Genomic DNA, 17,473 nt, shown 5'->3' on the forward strand with positions numbered 1-17,473 from the left:
CAGAAACTCAGGTAGGGCTATGATGCCAACGTAAAGCTAAGACCCCTAGAGCCCGGTGATTTGGTACTCAGGAAAGTCGTTGGCACTGCGAAGAACCCAGCCTAGGGGAAATTAGGACCAAACTGGAAGGGACCATATTGCATTACTTCAGGGACTGGCACTGGGGCATATTTCCTAGAGGACTTGGATAGTCATGTAATACCACGCCCCTGGAATGTAAATAACCTCAAAAGGTACTATTATTAATCGAATCATTTCTTTGTTCACCGTGATAACTTGTCACCCTCATTTGTTCTCTAAGTGTTTAAACTTAAATCCAATCATGTCTGTAGTCATCGGACCAGATGATTTGGGTTAGTTAACACTCCTTGTCGGTTCTCTAAGTGTTTAAACTTAAATTCCATCATGCCTGTAGTCCTCGGACCAGATGATTTGGGTTAGTTAACACTCCTTGTCGGTTCTCTAAGTATTTAAACTTAAATCCCATCATGCATGTAGTCGTCGGACCAGATGATTTGGGTTAGTTAACACTCCTTGTCGGTTCTCTAAGTGTTTAAACTTAAATCCCATCATGCCTGTAGTCCTCGGACCAGATGATTTGGGTCAGTTAACACTTCTTGTCAGTTCTCTAAGTGTTTAAACTTAAATCCAATCATGCCTGCAGTCCTCGGACCAGATGATTTGGATTAGTTAACACTCTTTGTCGGTTCTCTAAGTGTTTAAATTTAAATCCAATCATGCCTGTAGTCCTCGGACCAGATGATTTGGATTAGTTAACACTCCTTATTGGTTCTCTAAGTGTTTAAACTTAAATTCAATCATGCCTGTAGTCCTCGGACCAGATGATTTGGATTAGTTAACACTCCTTGTCGGTTCTCTAAGTGTTTAAACTTAAATCCAATCATGCCTGTAGTCCTCGGGCCAGATGATTTGGATTAGTTAACACTCCTTATTCTCTCTAAGTATTTAAATTTAAACCCAATCATGCTTGTGACCCTTAGACCAGGAGATTTTTAGTTAGTTAGTACTTTTGTGCTGTTATTAATACTAAAGGTTATTTTTAGAATAAATCTTGCCTGACATTATTAACTGTGTTTAATATCAACTCTAACCTATGCTAACATTCCTAGTATACATCCTTCATATGTCACCGCCTTAATGTCAACCCCTCGGTGATCCCCAGGAAGCAACCACCCCGACGCCCGTCAAAGGAGCACGCCGAGGCAGTTAAAGAAGAGGTCAATAAACTCAAGTGCGCGGGCGCTATTAAAGAAGTATTCTACCCCGAGTGGTTAGCCAACACTGTGGTGGTCAAGAAGAAGAGTGGGAAATGAAGGGTTTGCGTGGACTTCACGGACCTGAATAAAGCCTGCCTGAAGGACCCCTTCCCAATGCCACGAATAGACCAGCTGGTGGACGCAACCGCCGACCATCCTCGGATGAGCTTCCTACACGCCTTTTAAGGCTACCACCAGATCCCATTAGCCTTAGAATATCAGGAGAAGACGGCCTTCGTGACGCCCATCGGAAACTACCACTACAAGGTGATGCCATTCGGCTTGAAGAACGCTGGATCTACTTATCAGAGGATGATGACGAGAATGTTCGAGCCGTTGTTGGGCAAGAACATTGAGATCTATGTTGACGATATGGTGGTAAAGAGCAGGTTGGTGTCCGAGCATCTGCAGGATCTCGGTTGTATATTCGACGTCCTCAGAAAGCACAGGCTGCGACTAAATGCATCCAAGTGCTCGTTTGGCGTAGGGTCGGGCAAGTTCCTGGGCTACATCATCACCCACTGGGGGATCAAGGTCGACCCTGACCAAATCAGAGCCATCCAAAACCTAAGGCCTCTACAAAACCCCAAAGAGATCCAAAGGCTTGCTGGGATGATCGCGGCCCTGAATCGATTCATTTCCAGGTCGGCTGACCGCTGCAGACCGTTCTACCTCCTGCTCAACAAATGGAAGGGATTTGAGTGGTTCGAGGAATGTGCCACGGCCTTCCAACAGCTCAAGGATTACCTAGCCCGGCCACCCATCATGTCTAAACCAGAGGCCGACGAGGTCCTATACGCATACATTGCTGTGGCAAACCACGCTGTGAGCCTGGTGCTGATACGAGACAACGGTGGCGTCCAAAAACTGGTCTACTACGTTAGCAAGTCATTGCATGAAGTCGAGGTCAAGTACTTACCCTTGGAGAAAGCCATACTTGCTGTGGTCCATGCCACACGAAAGCTGCCTCATTATTTCCAGGCCCACACGGTGGTCGTCTTAACCCAACTACCCTTGAAGTCCATACTTCGGGCCGCCGACTACACGGGAAGAATCGCAAAGTGGAATACTATCCTAGGAGCCTTCGACGTTAAATACATGCCTCGGACTGCCATAAAGGGCCAGGTTCTGGCAGACTTGACGGCAGAGTTCGCTGAGCCAACTGTAGAAGTGGGAACCGAGGGAAGGATCACTGGCGAAAGGCCAGTTGGAGCGGTCTTTGTCCCGAGGTCACCATGCTGGAAAGTATATGTTGATGGCGTGGCAAACCAGAGAGGGTCAGGAGTGGGACTAGTCTTAGTGTCCCCTGAAGATCATGTCATAGAGAAATCCCTGAGACTCGGATTCTCGGCCACAAACAACGAGGCCGAATACGAGGCATTATTGCAAGGTATGGCCATGGTACAGAAGATGGGGGAAAAGTCAGTGGAGATGTTCTCAGACTCGAGGCTGGTAGTAGGACAAGTAAAGGGAGAGATGGAGGCCCGAGACCCGAGAATGCAGGAATACCTAGGCCAAGTCAAGCGCTTACAGTCGAATTTCGACCCTTTCAGTCTGTCTCATATCCCCAGGGGTGGGAACAGCCATGCCGATTCATTAGCCACGCTCGCAACTTCCTTGGCGGACGGTCTACCTCGGACCATACTTGTTGAGCACCTAGAGAGGGTGAACGAGGCGACTAAGGAAGCGATCCCCATCCTTAGAGTCGGAGTGGGTCCCAGCTGGATGGACCCCATTGTGATATTCCACAAAGACGATATCCTGCCCCAAGACAAGTCAGAGGCTGAGAAAGTACGAAGAAAAGTTCCTCGGTTCTGGTTGTCCGAGGACCACAAACTATACCGGCGCTCATACTCGGGGCCATACTTGCTATGTGTCCACCCCGAAGTAGCAGAATTACTGCTCGAAGAGCTGCACGTGGGAATCTACGGGAGCCATACAGGGGGGAGGTCCTTGTCTCACCGAGCCGTCACACAGGGATACTGGTGGCCAGGGATGCAGCAAGAGGCCCAGGACTATGTCAAGAAGTGTGACCAGTGCCAAAGGTTCGCCCCCAATATCCATCAGCCAGGAGGGGTCCTTAATCCTTTGTCTAGTCCGTGGTCGTTCGCCCAATGGGGCTTGGACATTGTAGGACCATTCCCTAGAGCGCCAGGGAATAAGAAGTATTTGTTGGTGGCCACGAACTACTTTACCAAGTGGGTCGAGGCCGAGCCATTGGCCAACATCAGGGACGTGGACGCAAAGCAATTCCTTTAGAGGAACATTGTGACGCGATTCGGGGTCCCTCACACCCTTGTCTCGGATAATGGACTCCAGTTCAATAGCAAGGCCTTCAGGAGGTACTATCATGAGCTTGGTATCATAAATAGATACTCAACGCCCGCCTACCCTCAGGGAAACGGGCAAGCTGAGGCCGTCAACAAGGTTATCGTCGGCGGGCTTAAGAAAAGACTTGACGATGCTAAGGGGAGATGGGTAGAGGAGCTGCCTCACGTACTCTGGACATATCGGACCACGCCCCGGCGATCAACGGGGGAAACACCTTTCGCCTTAACTTATGGTGCCGAGGCAGTAATCCCCCTAGAAACAAGCTTCCCGACACTCAGGACAAGCTCTTTCACCCTAGGCAGCAACGATGAACTGCTGGGGAGGAGCCTGGACCTAGTAGACGAACGAAGGGAAGGGGCGATGATCCAGCTGGCCTATTACCAACAAAAGCTCAAGTAGGGGTATGATACCAATGTGAGGCTCAGACCACTAACACCGGGGGACCTGGTGCTGAGAAAAATCGTAGGGGTTGCTAAGAACCCTTCTTGGGGAAAGCTGGGACCCAACTGGGAGGGGCCCTACCGAATTACGTCAGTGGCGGGGATAGGTGTGTACTACTTAGAAGATCTTGACGAAAAACCTGTACCCCGTCCATGGAATGTAAATAACCTGAAAAGGTATTATTATTAATGAAGAAGCCATTTTGGATTTAAATGCTTACCCTATTATGATTATGTATTTCGCGTTCTGACGACAAGACTAAGTGTTAGACAGAACCAAGGCATTGCATGGTCCTCGGACTCAATTCTATGGGGAAACTAACTACTTCGAGATATCCTGAGTGTTAGATAGAACTAAGGCATTGCATGGTCCTCGGACTCAATCCTATGGGGAAACTAACTACTTCAAAATATCCTAAGTGTTAGACAGAACCAAGACATTGCATGGTCCTCGGACTCAATCCTATGGGGAAACTAACTACTTCGAGATATCCTGAGTGTTAGACAGAACCAAGGCATTGCATGGCCCTCGGACTCAATCCTATGGGGAAACTAACTACTTCAAAATATCCTAAGTGTTAGACACAACCAAGTTATTGCATGGTCCTCGGACTCAAGCCTATGGGGAAACTAACTACTTCAAAATATCCTAAGTTAGAAGAGGATCAAAACCCTAACTAACCCTTGGGACATAAGGGGACCGCCCACGCATACATTCTTTCCCCTTATCATTGTTACTGACGCAATTGGCCGACATATAATTCAAGCTAAAATCGTGCAAATAAAAAGAAAAGAGAGAAAGCAGGCAACGTGTAAACAAATAAGCAATTAAAATAAATAGAAAGGGAAATTAAACTCCCATTACAACAAAGTGTCCATAGAAGTCGCGTGGCAAGAGCCACCTTACATAAAAATAAAAGAGAGAAGAATAACAAAATAAAGTAAAATGACATAAAAGCATAGACAAAGGTCAAGCAAGCGGCAAAAGCAGGATGAACCAAGACGTCAGGGAATCTACTCCTTCTGCTCAGGCTGGATAGGGGCAACCTCTGGGTCCTCCGAGCCCTGGCCTAAGGGGACGGCCTGCAGGGGTACGGCAAGAATGGCTGCTTCCTCGGTGGTGGGGATTTGAGCATCAGATGGGGCCTCCGCTACCTCTTAGGGCACCTCCTCGCTCAGATTTTCCCTTAGTTCAGCAGCCCTCACCTCCCCAACAATCTCCCCAGCCTCAGCGCCATCAGGGGCGGCCTCGCGGATAGCAGGGAGGTAGTACACGTTTTTCGCCTTCCACAAGTCGGATGTGGCCTCCACCCCCACTTGTTGGAGAGCCTCAGCCCAAACCTGGGAGCAGTATCGCCTATATGCCCCTGGAACTTGAGCTTTATAGAGGGCCTCTACCTTAGTCACCCCATCAGCGTAGGCTGCAGTCTCGGCCGGCCTCCTCCTTGGCAGTCAGGGCCATCTCCCTGCCAAGATCCGCCTTGACCTTGGCCCGTTGAGCCTCGTCTCTGGCCCACTCTGCCTCCCTCTGGGCCCCCTCGGCTGCAGTCACCTTACCCTGCAGATCTGCGATCAGATCCCTCGCGATCTGCAGTTGCTCCTCCGCCTCGCCCAGGCGCCTTGTCTGCTCCTTGGCCTGGTTCTGGGCACCCTCAAGATCAGACCCTACACTGTCCCGAGCCCTGGTCATCGCCTTCAAGTCCTCTCGGGCCTTGGCAAGGTCAGCCTCGGAATTCTTCAGAGTCTGAGTAGCTTGAAACTGCCAATCACGCTCCTGGTCGAAGGCCTTCCCCTGGTCGTTGGCCACGTCCTCCAATCTATAGATGGCCTAGACAGCCTGCCAGAGTAACCAATGCACTATAAGCCCAACAAAGAAAAAAGGAGAAGGGAAAAGGAAAAGAGAGGGAGGGGAGTCGAAGTTGTAGCCCTTACCATCCCCATATATCGCTTAAGGCTAAGGAAGACCTGCTTGCTCCTCAAGGAGTTCAGCTCGGCCATGTCTGTCGGGAGCAGTAGGCACCTCTCCAACGCATCGGCCACGTGCGCACCTTCGCCCTCGTTGAAATCTCTGAGGGAGGCGTCATCCCTCAAGGGCTCCCCATAGAGCATCGAGGCCGAGAGCCAGGCCTGAGCCTCGGACGTGGTGTCGACGACCTGCCCGTCCTGGCTCTTGCCGCCTATCTTAAGCTGCTTGGACGACCGCAGAGTGTTGTCCTCCTCCTGCGAGGACACCGTCTTATCCTCCATAGGCCTTTTGCCCTTATCCTTCTTCTTCTTGGCGGACCCAGAGGGCAGGCTCGTCTGGGAAGGAGGAGGAGGAGGAGGAGAAAGCTTCTACTGAGCGGAAGTCGACCTAGTCTTCGGAGGAGGAGGGGGAAGCTTCTACTGGGGCTTCCCCGGTTGGCCTTCGAGGGTCGCCCAAGCCCCCGGGAAGGTCCTCGGACTGATCAAGCTGGGCGAAAATGCCAAATACGTCCTCCTCCCTCTCTGAATCCTCCTCAGCAGCCTCGGCGAACATTTGGGAAGAAGAAGGGACGACTACAGTAACAACTTCTAATTCGGAGGGCCCCTCGGGGAACTGAAATCCGTCCTCGGTCCCAGTAATTTTCTGAAGCCGAGGATCGTTGGCTCGGATCACGTGCTTTGGAACCGGGAATGATTTCTAGACAGGAGTATACCCCAAGATTTTGTGGGTGGCCCTAACTTAATTGTCGTCCTTGTTTATATAAACCGACGCCCTCAGCACCTTCTGCAAATCTTCCCGTTGACCAAATGGAAGTGGCTCTCAAACGCGTGCGGGTCTACAAACGGAAAACACCGCCACGTCAGTAAAAAAAAAAAGGGGAAGAAAAAAGACAAAAGAACTTAAAACCCCTCCTACTCCCACTGCCCCACCTGGTATTCCCTCCGTTGTTGGGCAGTGAAGGCCATCGTGCCACTCCCCTGACACGGTGAGGAAATCCTCGTTTAGCCTCTTGCTGGACTCAGGGAGGCACTGGATGAGCCGCACCCTGTCATCCCTCATCTTCAGGTAATAAGACTTGCCCTTAAGGAGCTGAAAGTTGTAACACCAGTTCACGTCGTGGTGGGTCAACCTTAGCCCCATCTTCTCGTTCAGGGCGTCCACACAACCCAAAATCCTAAAGACATTTATTCCACACTGGGTAGGGGCCAACCGGAAGTGCGTGAGATAGTCCCTCATCACCGGCCCCATGGGGATCCTCATCCCCCCTTCGAGGAAGGCAACAATGGGAATCGCCACTTCGCCCTCCTGTCTTTGCAAGAGCCAATTCCCATCCTCACAATACCTCAGACCTACATTACCGGGAATCCTATAGTCGGCGATGAATTTCTCCATTGCCTCCTCAATATAGACATATTTCTTAAACCTACCCATCCCAGTTAACGCCTAAAAGAACTAAGAAAGAACAGGAGAAGGAGAAGAAAGGGTAAAGAGGAAGAGAGCTCAGAGAGGGATAGAGCGACTTACTGGAAAGAGGAAGAGCTCCTCGGACAGGCTTTTTGTGCTGGAAAAGTAAGTGAAAGTGTGGCTGAACTCAAGAAGGACGTGCAAGAATTCTTGATGGCAAAAAAGGAACAAGAAGAAGCGGTTCATATGGGTATTTATACCCCAAATCGAAGAGCCATGCGGGTTTTCCCGCCCATAAATGCGAGGCAAACCTCTACCATTCGATTGGTAACGTCTCGTTAGACGTAGGGAGCACAGAGCCGCTTGAATTTAATAATGGGCATGTTGTGCGCTTCGAAACGTCGGCAACGTGCCTTGGGCAGTTGAATAGACCCTAGTGCTGACAGGGGGTGTAAGGCTTGACTGGGCACAGAGCAGGCCCGAGGATGTCAAAATCCTTCTCCCCGCCCGAGGATGCGTGCAGCAAGATTTTGAGGGGCTATTGTGGGGCCAGAAAATCGGGCAGCCTTGGTCCACTCCAAGCCAGGCCCAAAGGGCCCACGCCGAGGATGCATAAGGGGTCCGAGGATGAAAGCGCGTGGACCGACCCCCGAGGAACATATCCGAGGAGGAAAGGGTCCAGTGCCACGCGTCGGCGACGGAAGCACGGCGAAGGAACAAGCCTTAGGCAAGTTGTCACCTCTGCATTGAATGCCCTCAACTAACGTCCTGGCCGCATTAATGAGGACAGGACTCCTGAACAGCGCCGCCTTGGGTGCTGCAACCCACTAGTGGAACAGGGATGCGGCTGATGGGACAGGCTCTCAGTAATGACCCATGCCCTCTGGAACCTCTGTAATGAATCTTAAAAGAAATAATAAGAACATCAAACTTAGGAAGACCAGTCCGAAGAGCATCATTGTGCATCCCAATCCATGTTCAAGTTGATAAATTCACACGTAACCATGCAGGGCAGTTGTACCCCTTACTAAGGCCTAGTTTTTGAGCCCACACTCTATAAATTCATTGAAGGGCAAGTTGGGCTTGGGTCCACTCTCTCAATTTGAAGAAGTGTCACAAATCCGGTCCCTACACCTTACATAAAGGGAGAATAAGAGTAAAAAAAAAAAAAAAAAAAAAAAAAAAAAAAAAAAAAAAAAAAAAAAAAAAAAAAATTCATTATTGCCGCTGTCAGTTCCGTATTCCCAAAGCGTTGTATTAATTACTCCAGGCGGCGTTTTGTCTTTTGCATCCAACGGTGGGTTGTTGATCCAACGGACAGGGTTCTTCTTCGGGATTTGGACGGGATGAATTACACTCTTTCACCTGTCCCCGTATATAAACCCTCAGAGAAGGTTATTTTTCTTTACTTTATGCATCCTCAGAATACCCAGAGAGCTCTTTCATTCAAAACCTTTCAAGCTTCTTCGGATTTCTGTGTTCTTTTCTTCCAGGATCTACCAAGAGTCCATTTCAAGCCCATTTCGAGTCCAGGGATTATCCTCCAATCTTGTTTGTGTAAGTTTCGGCACCTCTTGGTCCTTTATTTTCTTCTTTGCTATATTTTCTACCTTCAAAACCCATTTCCTGTCCACTGCTTCAGTCGTTCTCTAAGAATGGGCAAATTCCAACATCTCGTCGATAGTTCGGCGTTGATAGAGGAATTTAAGCAAAATTATGGTATACCGCGGGGGTGAATTTGAGATATTCTCCGGAGCGGATACTAACGGCCCGAAGAGAGGGAGAGGTCGTAATCCCAATGATAGCCTTCATTGAAGGGGAATGACCCTCCCAATGGGTTCCATTACCTTGAACTACCTTCGCAACCACAGGCTCTTTCCTGAGCAGTGCGTGCCCAACACCTTTAGGATACTAGGAGCTATCGATGCCTTGAACCAACAGCTAGGATTAGGGCTGACCTGGCATGACTTGGCATATATGTATGAATGTCATAGCCAAAAAGGGGCGGGGCTACCTTAAGTCCCGATCCGGTATCGTTAAATTGTTCTCCTGCCTTCCCAAATCAAATAAAGGGATGAAAGCCGACTATTTAATCGTCTCGGGCGCATGGCATGACGGTTTACACTGTCCGACCGAGCCAGGAGAGCCAGGTGTGACTTCCTAGACTTAGGATTTCTAACAATAGTCTTAGGATCCTCATTCTTCATAACCTGTTTTTTATACCATCATATTTCAATCTTCTGACCGGATCTGTTTGTTTATTTGTTTATAGATAAGGTACATACTGCTCCTCGGCTCAGCCTTATCAACGTCCCCGCTCTCAATTATCTACTACGCTTGGAGATATTCGTAAGTGAAGACGGATAGCTCCGGTCCATCCCACTTATACTCGGCTATACGCCCAAGAAAGCAGACATCCAGCCGGCTGGCAACGCCATTACACAGGGTGATCACCGGCTTTAGCGAATAGACATCGCTCGGCGACACTTTTTAGCGCCATACGACCTTGAGCCCGTTCACACCCCAACCCACAGGGCATTCCACTGCTAATCCGACCAGTTCAACAAGTTCCCTCGAGCCGGTGGTCGTAGGAGAAAGGGTCGACTCTTCTTCCACCTCGCTAGAGGAACAGATAGACAAATTTAGATTCGAAGGGGAAGTTTCAGGGGGGTACAGGTAATGCCCTCTGCAGATTCCGAGGAGGAGGCCGACAGGCAATCTAGTGTCCACCAACCACTTCTGATAACTACACGCCCTGAGGACTCTTCGGAGGAAGAAGAGATGTCGGATTTAAAGTTTCTACTGAAGAAAAGGGGTAATGAGGCTGAGTCCAAAGGGACGGGGACTTCTCGGCCAGTGGTGAACTTACCTCCACCCCCCACCCCCACCTCAGGTCCGTGATCCGGCCTTGAAACCGATACCGGACCTAAAGAAAAAGAGGCCTCTCGAGCCTGAGGAGCGAGAGGTGGTGGTGCCACCAAAGACCACAAAGCAGCAGAAGGTGGTAAAGGACTACCAGAGCAAGAGGGCCTCGTCCGTGGAGAGCAGGGAGGAGCCTCTTATGGCCGACGTGCGCCGAGGGCCATGCACGTGGTCTCCCAGGCTGGAACTAGATGGTGTTCCTTTTTCCTGGGAGACTTTTGTTAGGAACTATGACGGGAGTAGAGCGGGACTAATAGCCGAAGCTTTGGAGCAACCGCTGCTCCTCTCCTGAGACATGGAGTCATACAGGCGCTTCAGCCAGTATGATCTTTTCATGTCCCTAAAGAGGGACCTGGCCATGGTAAGCGTGCTTATTCGGCTCTTCGGTTGGCATATGGATTTCCTATATTTATGCTAACTCTATTACTTTACTTGTTCAGATTACACAGCAAGTCTTCGTGATCGAAGAGTGGAATTGAAAAGCCTATGTTGAAGCCCAAGCGGAGGCCCACTCTAGGTCCGAGGCGAAAAAGGCACTAGGCAGCCTAAAGGAGGAGGTCTCTCAGATCTCGGACCAGCTAAAAGGGGTGACCCAACAAAGGGATAGCCTCAATGCTGGTCTTAGAAATGCTGAGACCCAGGCCGAAGCCCAACGCAAGCTGCTGAATGACACTCAAAACAATCTGGCATCTGAGAAAGCTCTTGTGAAGGAACTTCGCGTCGAACTCCAGAAGGCTAAGGAGGCTACCAAGCAGGCCCGGAGGGACGCTCAGCTGGCCAAGGAGGCTACTGTGATATGGGGCAAGGCGCTGGATGCTGCTGGGGTGTCTGCTGACTCGGAGTTGAGGCTGCCTAAGAGCATTTATTATGACCCAGACATCCGAGAGCTCCCAGAGTCTGATCCCCCTCCTCCAACACAACTCCCAGAGGTCTCAGAGCAACCTTTGGTCAGCCAAGCTCCCCCAATCATCCTTGAGCCTCCTAAGGATTCTGGCCAGCCAGGTGATCAGAGCACCCTCGCTGAGCCACCTAAGGAAAAGGGCGAGGGCTTGGAAGAAAAGAAAACATCCTCGGAGCCCAAGGACCAAGCCCCAACAGAAACTTAGACTTTAGTTGTTGTTGTTGTTGTCGTTGTTGTTGTTTTTTTTTTTTTTTTTTTTTTTTTTTNAAAAAAAAAAAAAAAAAAAAACCCCATAACTTATCGATCAAAGAGAGATATCTGGCGGCATGATGAGGTAGAGGCGTGGTGAGGCTAAGAGTGAGAGAAGCACAAGAGAGATGGAAAAGTGTGAGAGGTTTAGCTTTAACACCAAATACTAAAAAGCAAGCTACAAAGATGGTGGTATATCTAAAAGTTTTTACGAATTGTGAACAGTAAACTCCTATCTTTACAAGTTCACTGTAGCTCTAAAGGGGAAAAAAAACTATTGTTTATTCGTAATTGTAGGTGGTAAAGAGATAAAGAGACAAAAAATAAAGTAAGAATTAAAAAATATATATTTAAATGAAGTGATAAAAAAATAGAACTTTTTTTTTTTGGAGATAAAAGGTAGAAAAAAAAAAAAAAAAAAAAAAAGAACCTTTGATATTTGATATATTGTAAGGTGGGGTGGTAAAATAGATGAAGTAGTTTTTTGAAGTGCTAAAAGCTAAATTTTTTAGGCTAAAATTCAAAACTGGCCATCTAAATTTCAACTTTTGTTTTTTCAATCTTTAAGTTTTAGTTTTGTCATTTCAGTCCTCTAATTTTTAGTTTTTGTCAATTAAGTATTCCATTAGACTTCTGTAGGGACTCAGTTTAGGAAGGTTCCCAACAATACATTTTTAGAGATGGGTCGAAGGGTTAGGCCCTCTCAGACTAACAGCAGAGCACAAGCCACCTTTTTCCATTGAAGGGGAGTGAGCCCAACTTACAACTAAGGTCTCTCTCTTTTTTTTTTTTTTTGTGTGTGTGTGTGTGTGTGTAAAGTTGTAATTCACAACTATGTTTTATGTTGGCTTTTATTCCATGTCAAATTTGATTGTATTTTATTCAATCATTTTCCTATATTTTTTGTCGGATTTAATGTAAGAGTTGAGTATGAGAGTTTGGTGAAGATTTGTGAAGAAAGTGAATTTGCAACTGGGTCGTGAGTGGACAACCTGCAAAAGGCCATGTGAGAAGCACCTGTTGGAAATTGAATAGTCTCATGCTAGGCTGGATTTCGAGTCACTTCACAACTCAGACCAAGTTGTGAGTGACCCACAAAATTCTCTGCCTGGAGCATTTTAATGTGTGTTTTCCTTCTCTTTTTTTCTTTTTTTTTTATCAAAACTATACAAGCCCACATTATCCACGAAATTGTAAGGAGTTTTTCCAAGAAACTTTTGAGAAAGAAAACCCTAGCAATACACTTGAGAGTTAGAGATTATAAACTCAACTATCTACACAATTTCTTATAGTTTTCCTTTTCTCCTACCTCTACAATTACACATCCTTAAGAGGTTCTTAGCTCAAACACTTACCTCACCCAATCTGAGCGTTGAGAGAAGTTTTGGTGTGTATGGGAAGCATTGGAAGAAGTCATCGATTGGCAGATGCAATTTGGAGCTAATTGCGGGATCTGGATAACTGGTAAAGACATGGCTTGGTGAAGCCCGTTGGTAGCTGGAACTTGGAGGGTTCAAGTACATTGGGTAGATTAGGCTTAGAGGGGCTTTTTGATATTCATGTACTTCAACTTTATTAGTGAATCGATTTTAGCTTGGAGGGCTGCAGAGAGATTTTTTGCTGTGTACTTTGGTTTCCTCTTCAATAACACGTCTCGGTGTTATCTTGTGTTTGCATTTCTCTTCCCTTACTCTTTAAGTTTTATATTTTTTATTGCTTGCTTGTAGTTATGGCTTAGAGAGTATTTTCGGTTATTGTGTATCATTTACTATTGTTCCGCACTTATATAAGTTTGAGTAAAAGCAATTAAGCCATGTTTTTAAAATTGGGGACCTAAACAAGCTATAGTGTTTGACACTATTTGAGCTTTCAGTTTGTTTTTGTGGGATGGGTTTTGAGAAGTGAATGTGATAGGTTGTTGGTTGTTTGTGGTGGTGGTTTTGTTGGATTGTTGTTGTGAGTTTTTCTTTTTTGTGTGTGATTATAGGTTGATTTTGATTGGGGTGTGGCGGCTAATTTTGGTGATCTCAGTGATTCCAGTTAGGGCAATGAGTTTAGATTTGTGAGTTTCAATTTAGAGGTGGATTTAGATGTTTTTGTAAGGGTTTTATGGGTTTTTGCATCAAAGGTTTATTTTTATTTTATTTATTTATTTATTTATTTATTTTGCAGAAATCACGATGGCCAGTGGTTATGGGTGGTTATGAGACAATGACCTACTACGTCTATTGCCTTGTTTTTAAAGAAACTATAGAATTTCAACTTATGCAATTCGTTAAATAGAATCCACATTTGTTTCCATCTAAACAACAGAAATACCATCATAAATTCAACTTTTAGAGAAAAACCAGATAATTTCTCGCGTGATGCGTGGATACTTTGCAAATTTATTTGAAATAATTTTTATGTTTTAGACCTACTATAATACACATTTTGTTGTATAATATTTATGTTTTACCACAATATTGTTGAATGCTTTGAAACTCAATTTTCTTAATTCATATTTTATATATTAAAAAAAAAAATTTGTCATAGAATTGGTTTCCGAATATTGAGTGAAATTGCTCTATTAATCTGAATATATGAAGTTAGAACAATCAAGATTTTTGGACATTTTTAGGAGACTAAAATATTATATTATTGATTAAGAAAGACTATGTAGCATGTTAAGTAACATATGGTAAACGTTGCAGTTGCTCTTCGCTTAGAACCTGAATTGTATTGCCGTTCTGAAGTAAAGACTAAAGTAAGATGCTATTAATTGAAAAATTGGACTGCATTAGTAAATTTGACAACCTCTAATATGATAATTATACTGCCCCCTCATGCCATGATCTTTAGCTCTCTCAAAAATCTGACAAAACAGAGAGGACTCCTAACTATTCCAACTCTGCAACCAACTGACAATTTTTTTGTGTTTTAGGAATGGGGACAATGGATTGAAGAGAGACCTCTAAGAGCTATTGGATGAAGTTCTCAATGACTCCTTCACTTTATCGGAGGCATTACAATAAATTCACATGGGTCTATTATGTGTGTAACAACAACCTAGTGATAGGCCAGACATGTCATCCGTGGTCTTAATGCTGGGGAGTGAGAGTTTATTGCCTTCACTAAAGCAGCCAGGTTTTTATACAGAAAGGAATCTGCCTGAAGCAGATTCTTGCTCTTCAAATTTAGTGAGCTTTTCTACGTTGCCGGCATGGTAGATTAGTCACTACAAACAAAGGAGAGCGTTTTCATTTGAATAAAGTGACAAGATAAAGAATTATGCAGGTAAGTTAATTGTAAAGTTGCCACCTCTTTGCCCTTCCTACTTGTTTCCCACACTAAGTTTGATATGATATTTGCCAACATGTATTGCTTGAGCAACTAAATGCATGAATAATCATCTATTGCACATATTAAAAGGAAGATCAATATTCTAGTAATAACGAATGGAGAAATGGATTGCAAAATGGAGGACTTATCTTTTGTTTCTATTTATGTCCGATTGTGGTTGGATTGGGATTGTTAAGGTGTTGAACAGGCGTATGATGCTTGATTACTTGTTTGTGCTAAATCCAAAATGAATAGTTTAACAGGTCATGTCGTTAAATACCAACTAGTGTATTTGATTCACTCTTAAATGCATGCCATTTATGGGTATCTAATATCATTCACACCATCTGGCATGTTTTAGGCTCGAGGCTTTTTTCTTCAGCTTCAATGGGAATCAATGACATGATATTTTTCCATAAGATGATGCAAAGTTGTTTCTGAAGTACAGATTTTCATTTAGAAAAATAACATTTTCCCAACTAAGCACAGTAAATAATGTTTTCTTTTATAATCTGAAATGTAAAATTTGATAATTGGGAATCAGGTAGAGAAGTTCCAATCATTGAATATACTTTCACCAGCTTAACACATACATAAATTAGTATGAACAATATTGCAAATTGTGAAAACTGAAATTATATACTATTGTATATAGTGCACTCCAAATCTCCATAAATACATTGAAACATGTTTATAGGCAAATACTTTATCGAGCCTCTAGCAATGTAATTGTTAGTCCATTTGTTGAAGATCCTTCTTGCTTGACTGGTGAAGTATCCATTTCTGATAGATACCTTCCAGTGTGAAAACCAGGCTCTTTAGGCTCAGGCAGTGCAGTCTCACTACTCAACATCAAAACCACTGTGGACATGGTCGGTCTATATTCTGGACATTGCTGCACGCATAATAGACCAACATGAATTGATCGTAACACTTCATTTGGATTGCATGATTCCTTTTCTGATTTATCAATTAGTTCCAATTGTCTGTCCTCCATATATAGTCTCCATGCCTGAGAATTTATATCACTTGTAAATGTAAGTGTAGGGGGAAAAGAGATTATATTGAAACCCCGGAAGTTAGCAAAATATGGCCAAAATCACTCATCTGAAAATTTAAAACAGAAAATAACAAAACAAAACCAGAAGGGATTATATCAGTTGACATCACTTACATGTCCAAGAAGGTTAAGATTGTGGTCTGGATGACAGAATCCCCTGTTTCTCTTACCACTCACTATCTCTAATACCAAAACACCAAAGCTATACACATCAGATTTTACTGAAAAAAGTCCATCAATTGCATACTCCGGAGGCATGTAACCACTGCAGAAAATTATTCATTAAATGAACATGTTTATGGATAGCGGTTGCAATTACAATATATGGAGATTCTTACTATGTTCCAACCACTCTGCTTGTTTTTGCTTCAGTTTCATCTCCTCCAAAAATTCTAGCCATGCCAAAGTCAGCAATCTTTGGATTCATCGCATAGTCCAGTAAAATATTGCTAGCTTTTAGATCTCTATGAATAATCCTCAATCTGGAATCTTGATGAAGATAAAGTAGCCCCCGAGCAATCCCATTGATAATGTGGAAGCGCTTAGGCCAATCTATTAATATGCTTCGATTTGGATCTGCAAGTTCAACATCAAAGTTAATTCATGCTGGGGCTGTCAATTATTTAAATATTCATTGAACCTAATATCAAATAACGTTGCTAACATGGACATTCTGTACAAGTAATTTCAAGTGGCTGCAAAGGTAACAATCATAGCAAAAACCAGGACCACAATCTATATAGAAATATTGGTTCAAGTGAAACAGTAAGGAAAAATGCTATTTGGTGCAATTTCCATCTTGAAGATCTACAAAACTATGACTGGTCTAAACATTAATTCAACCAGAAGTTGAAGAACTTAAAAGCTAATCTAAATAAATTTACAGTCTAAATAAGCTAAGATCTTGATGGACCCAAACCAAAAATGAAGGAGTCCAAGCTTTTGTTGGGCATGTATTCATATATCAGCATTCTTTCTTCTGCTTGAATGCAACATCCTAAAATCTTCACAAGGTTACGATGCTGAAGCTTGGAAATGCTCAAAACTTCATTTTTGAATTCGTGGAGTCCTTGTCTTGAATATGCTGAGAGCCTCTTAACAGCTATTTCTTTATTTTCTTGTCCCTCTGTTAGTATGCCCTGTATATCATTATTAATTTGCATCAGTCACAAACGTTCAGCTATAATGGATATTATACTTTTGTATATTGCTTGTATGTATGCATTCATATTTATAAATGTCTGAAAAAGTTCTATGTGCAGAAAAGACTATTTATAACCCCCACCTAGATGACTTTATAAACAATAGAATATAAAAAATAGTTTGTGTAGAGTCTGCAAAAGAAGTCATCTTTTTTAGTTAATTACCAATACTTGTACATGCACCAAATGCACAGAATTTCTTGTAAATTTCACATGAACAGACTCATAAGTTAATAATTTCATTCAGAAAGCAAACTGCTACTGAAATATTAGGTAAGTTCAATAAGATAGTTTGCTTTACTAAGCTGAAGTTATCAACAAAACTACAGAATAAGAACTAAATTCATGGGCAGAAATACTATTTTGGTGCCTGAAATTGGTTCCATGTAGAGTGGATCGT

At 44.5% G+C, this 17,473-nt stretch overlaps 2 protein-coding genes across 2 annotated transcripts in view; one reads left to right on the forward strand and one right to left on the reverse strand.

Annotated features, from left to right (window-relative positions):
* The first annotated feature begins 1,547 nt into the window (after window positions 1–1,547).
* Window positions 1,548–3,536, forward strand: LOC136070440 (uncharacterized). The gene has a single exon (XM_065780409.1). It carries the CDS (start codon window positions 1,548–1,550, stop codon window positions 3,534–3,536), a length of 1,989 nt encoding a protein of 662 aa, XP_065636481.1.
* An 11,789-nt stretch (window positions 3,537–15,325) lies between these two features.
* The window catches only part of LOC112009268 (G-type lectin S-receptor-like serine/threonine-protein kinase SD1-1), a 19,003-nt gene continuing 16,855 nt past the window's right edge, over window positions 15,326–17,473 (reverse strand). The window contains exons 4-7 of the mRNA XM_065780410.1: window positions 16,791–17,010; window positions 16,210–16,447; window positions 15,986–16,136; window positions 15,326–15,823 (exon numbers count right to left, since the gene is read on the reverse strand). Of these exons, the coding sequence (XP_065636482.1) occupies window positions 15,518–15,823; window positions 15,986–16,136; window positions 16,210–16,447; window positions 16,791–17,010 (915 nt within the window). The 3' untranslated portion in view covers window positions 15,326–15,517. The remainder of the gene's footprint in view (window positions 15,824–15,985; window positions 16,137–16,209; window positions 16,448–16,790; window positions 17,011–17,473) is intronic.

Source organism: Quercus suber, unplaced genomic scaffold (genome assembly GCF_002906115.3).
Source record: "Quercus suber isolate HL8 unplaced genomic scaffold, Cork oak 2.0 scaffold_234, whole genome shotgun sequence".
NCBI lineage: Eukaryota > Viridiplantae > Streptophyta > Magnoliopsida > Fagales > Fagaceae > Quercus > Quercus suber.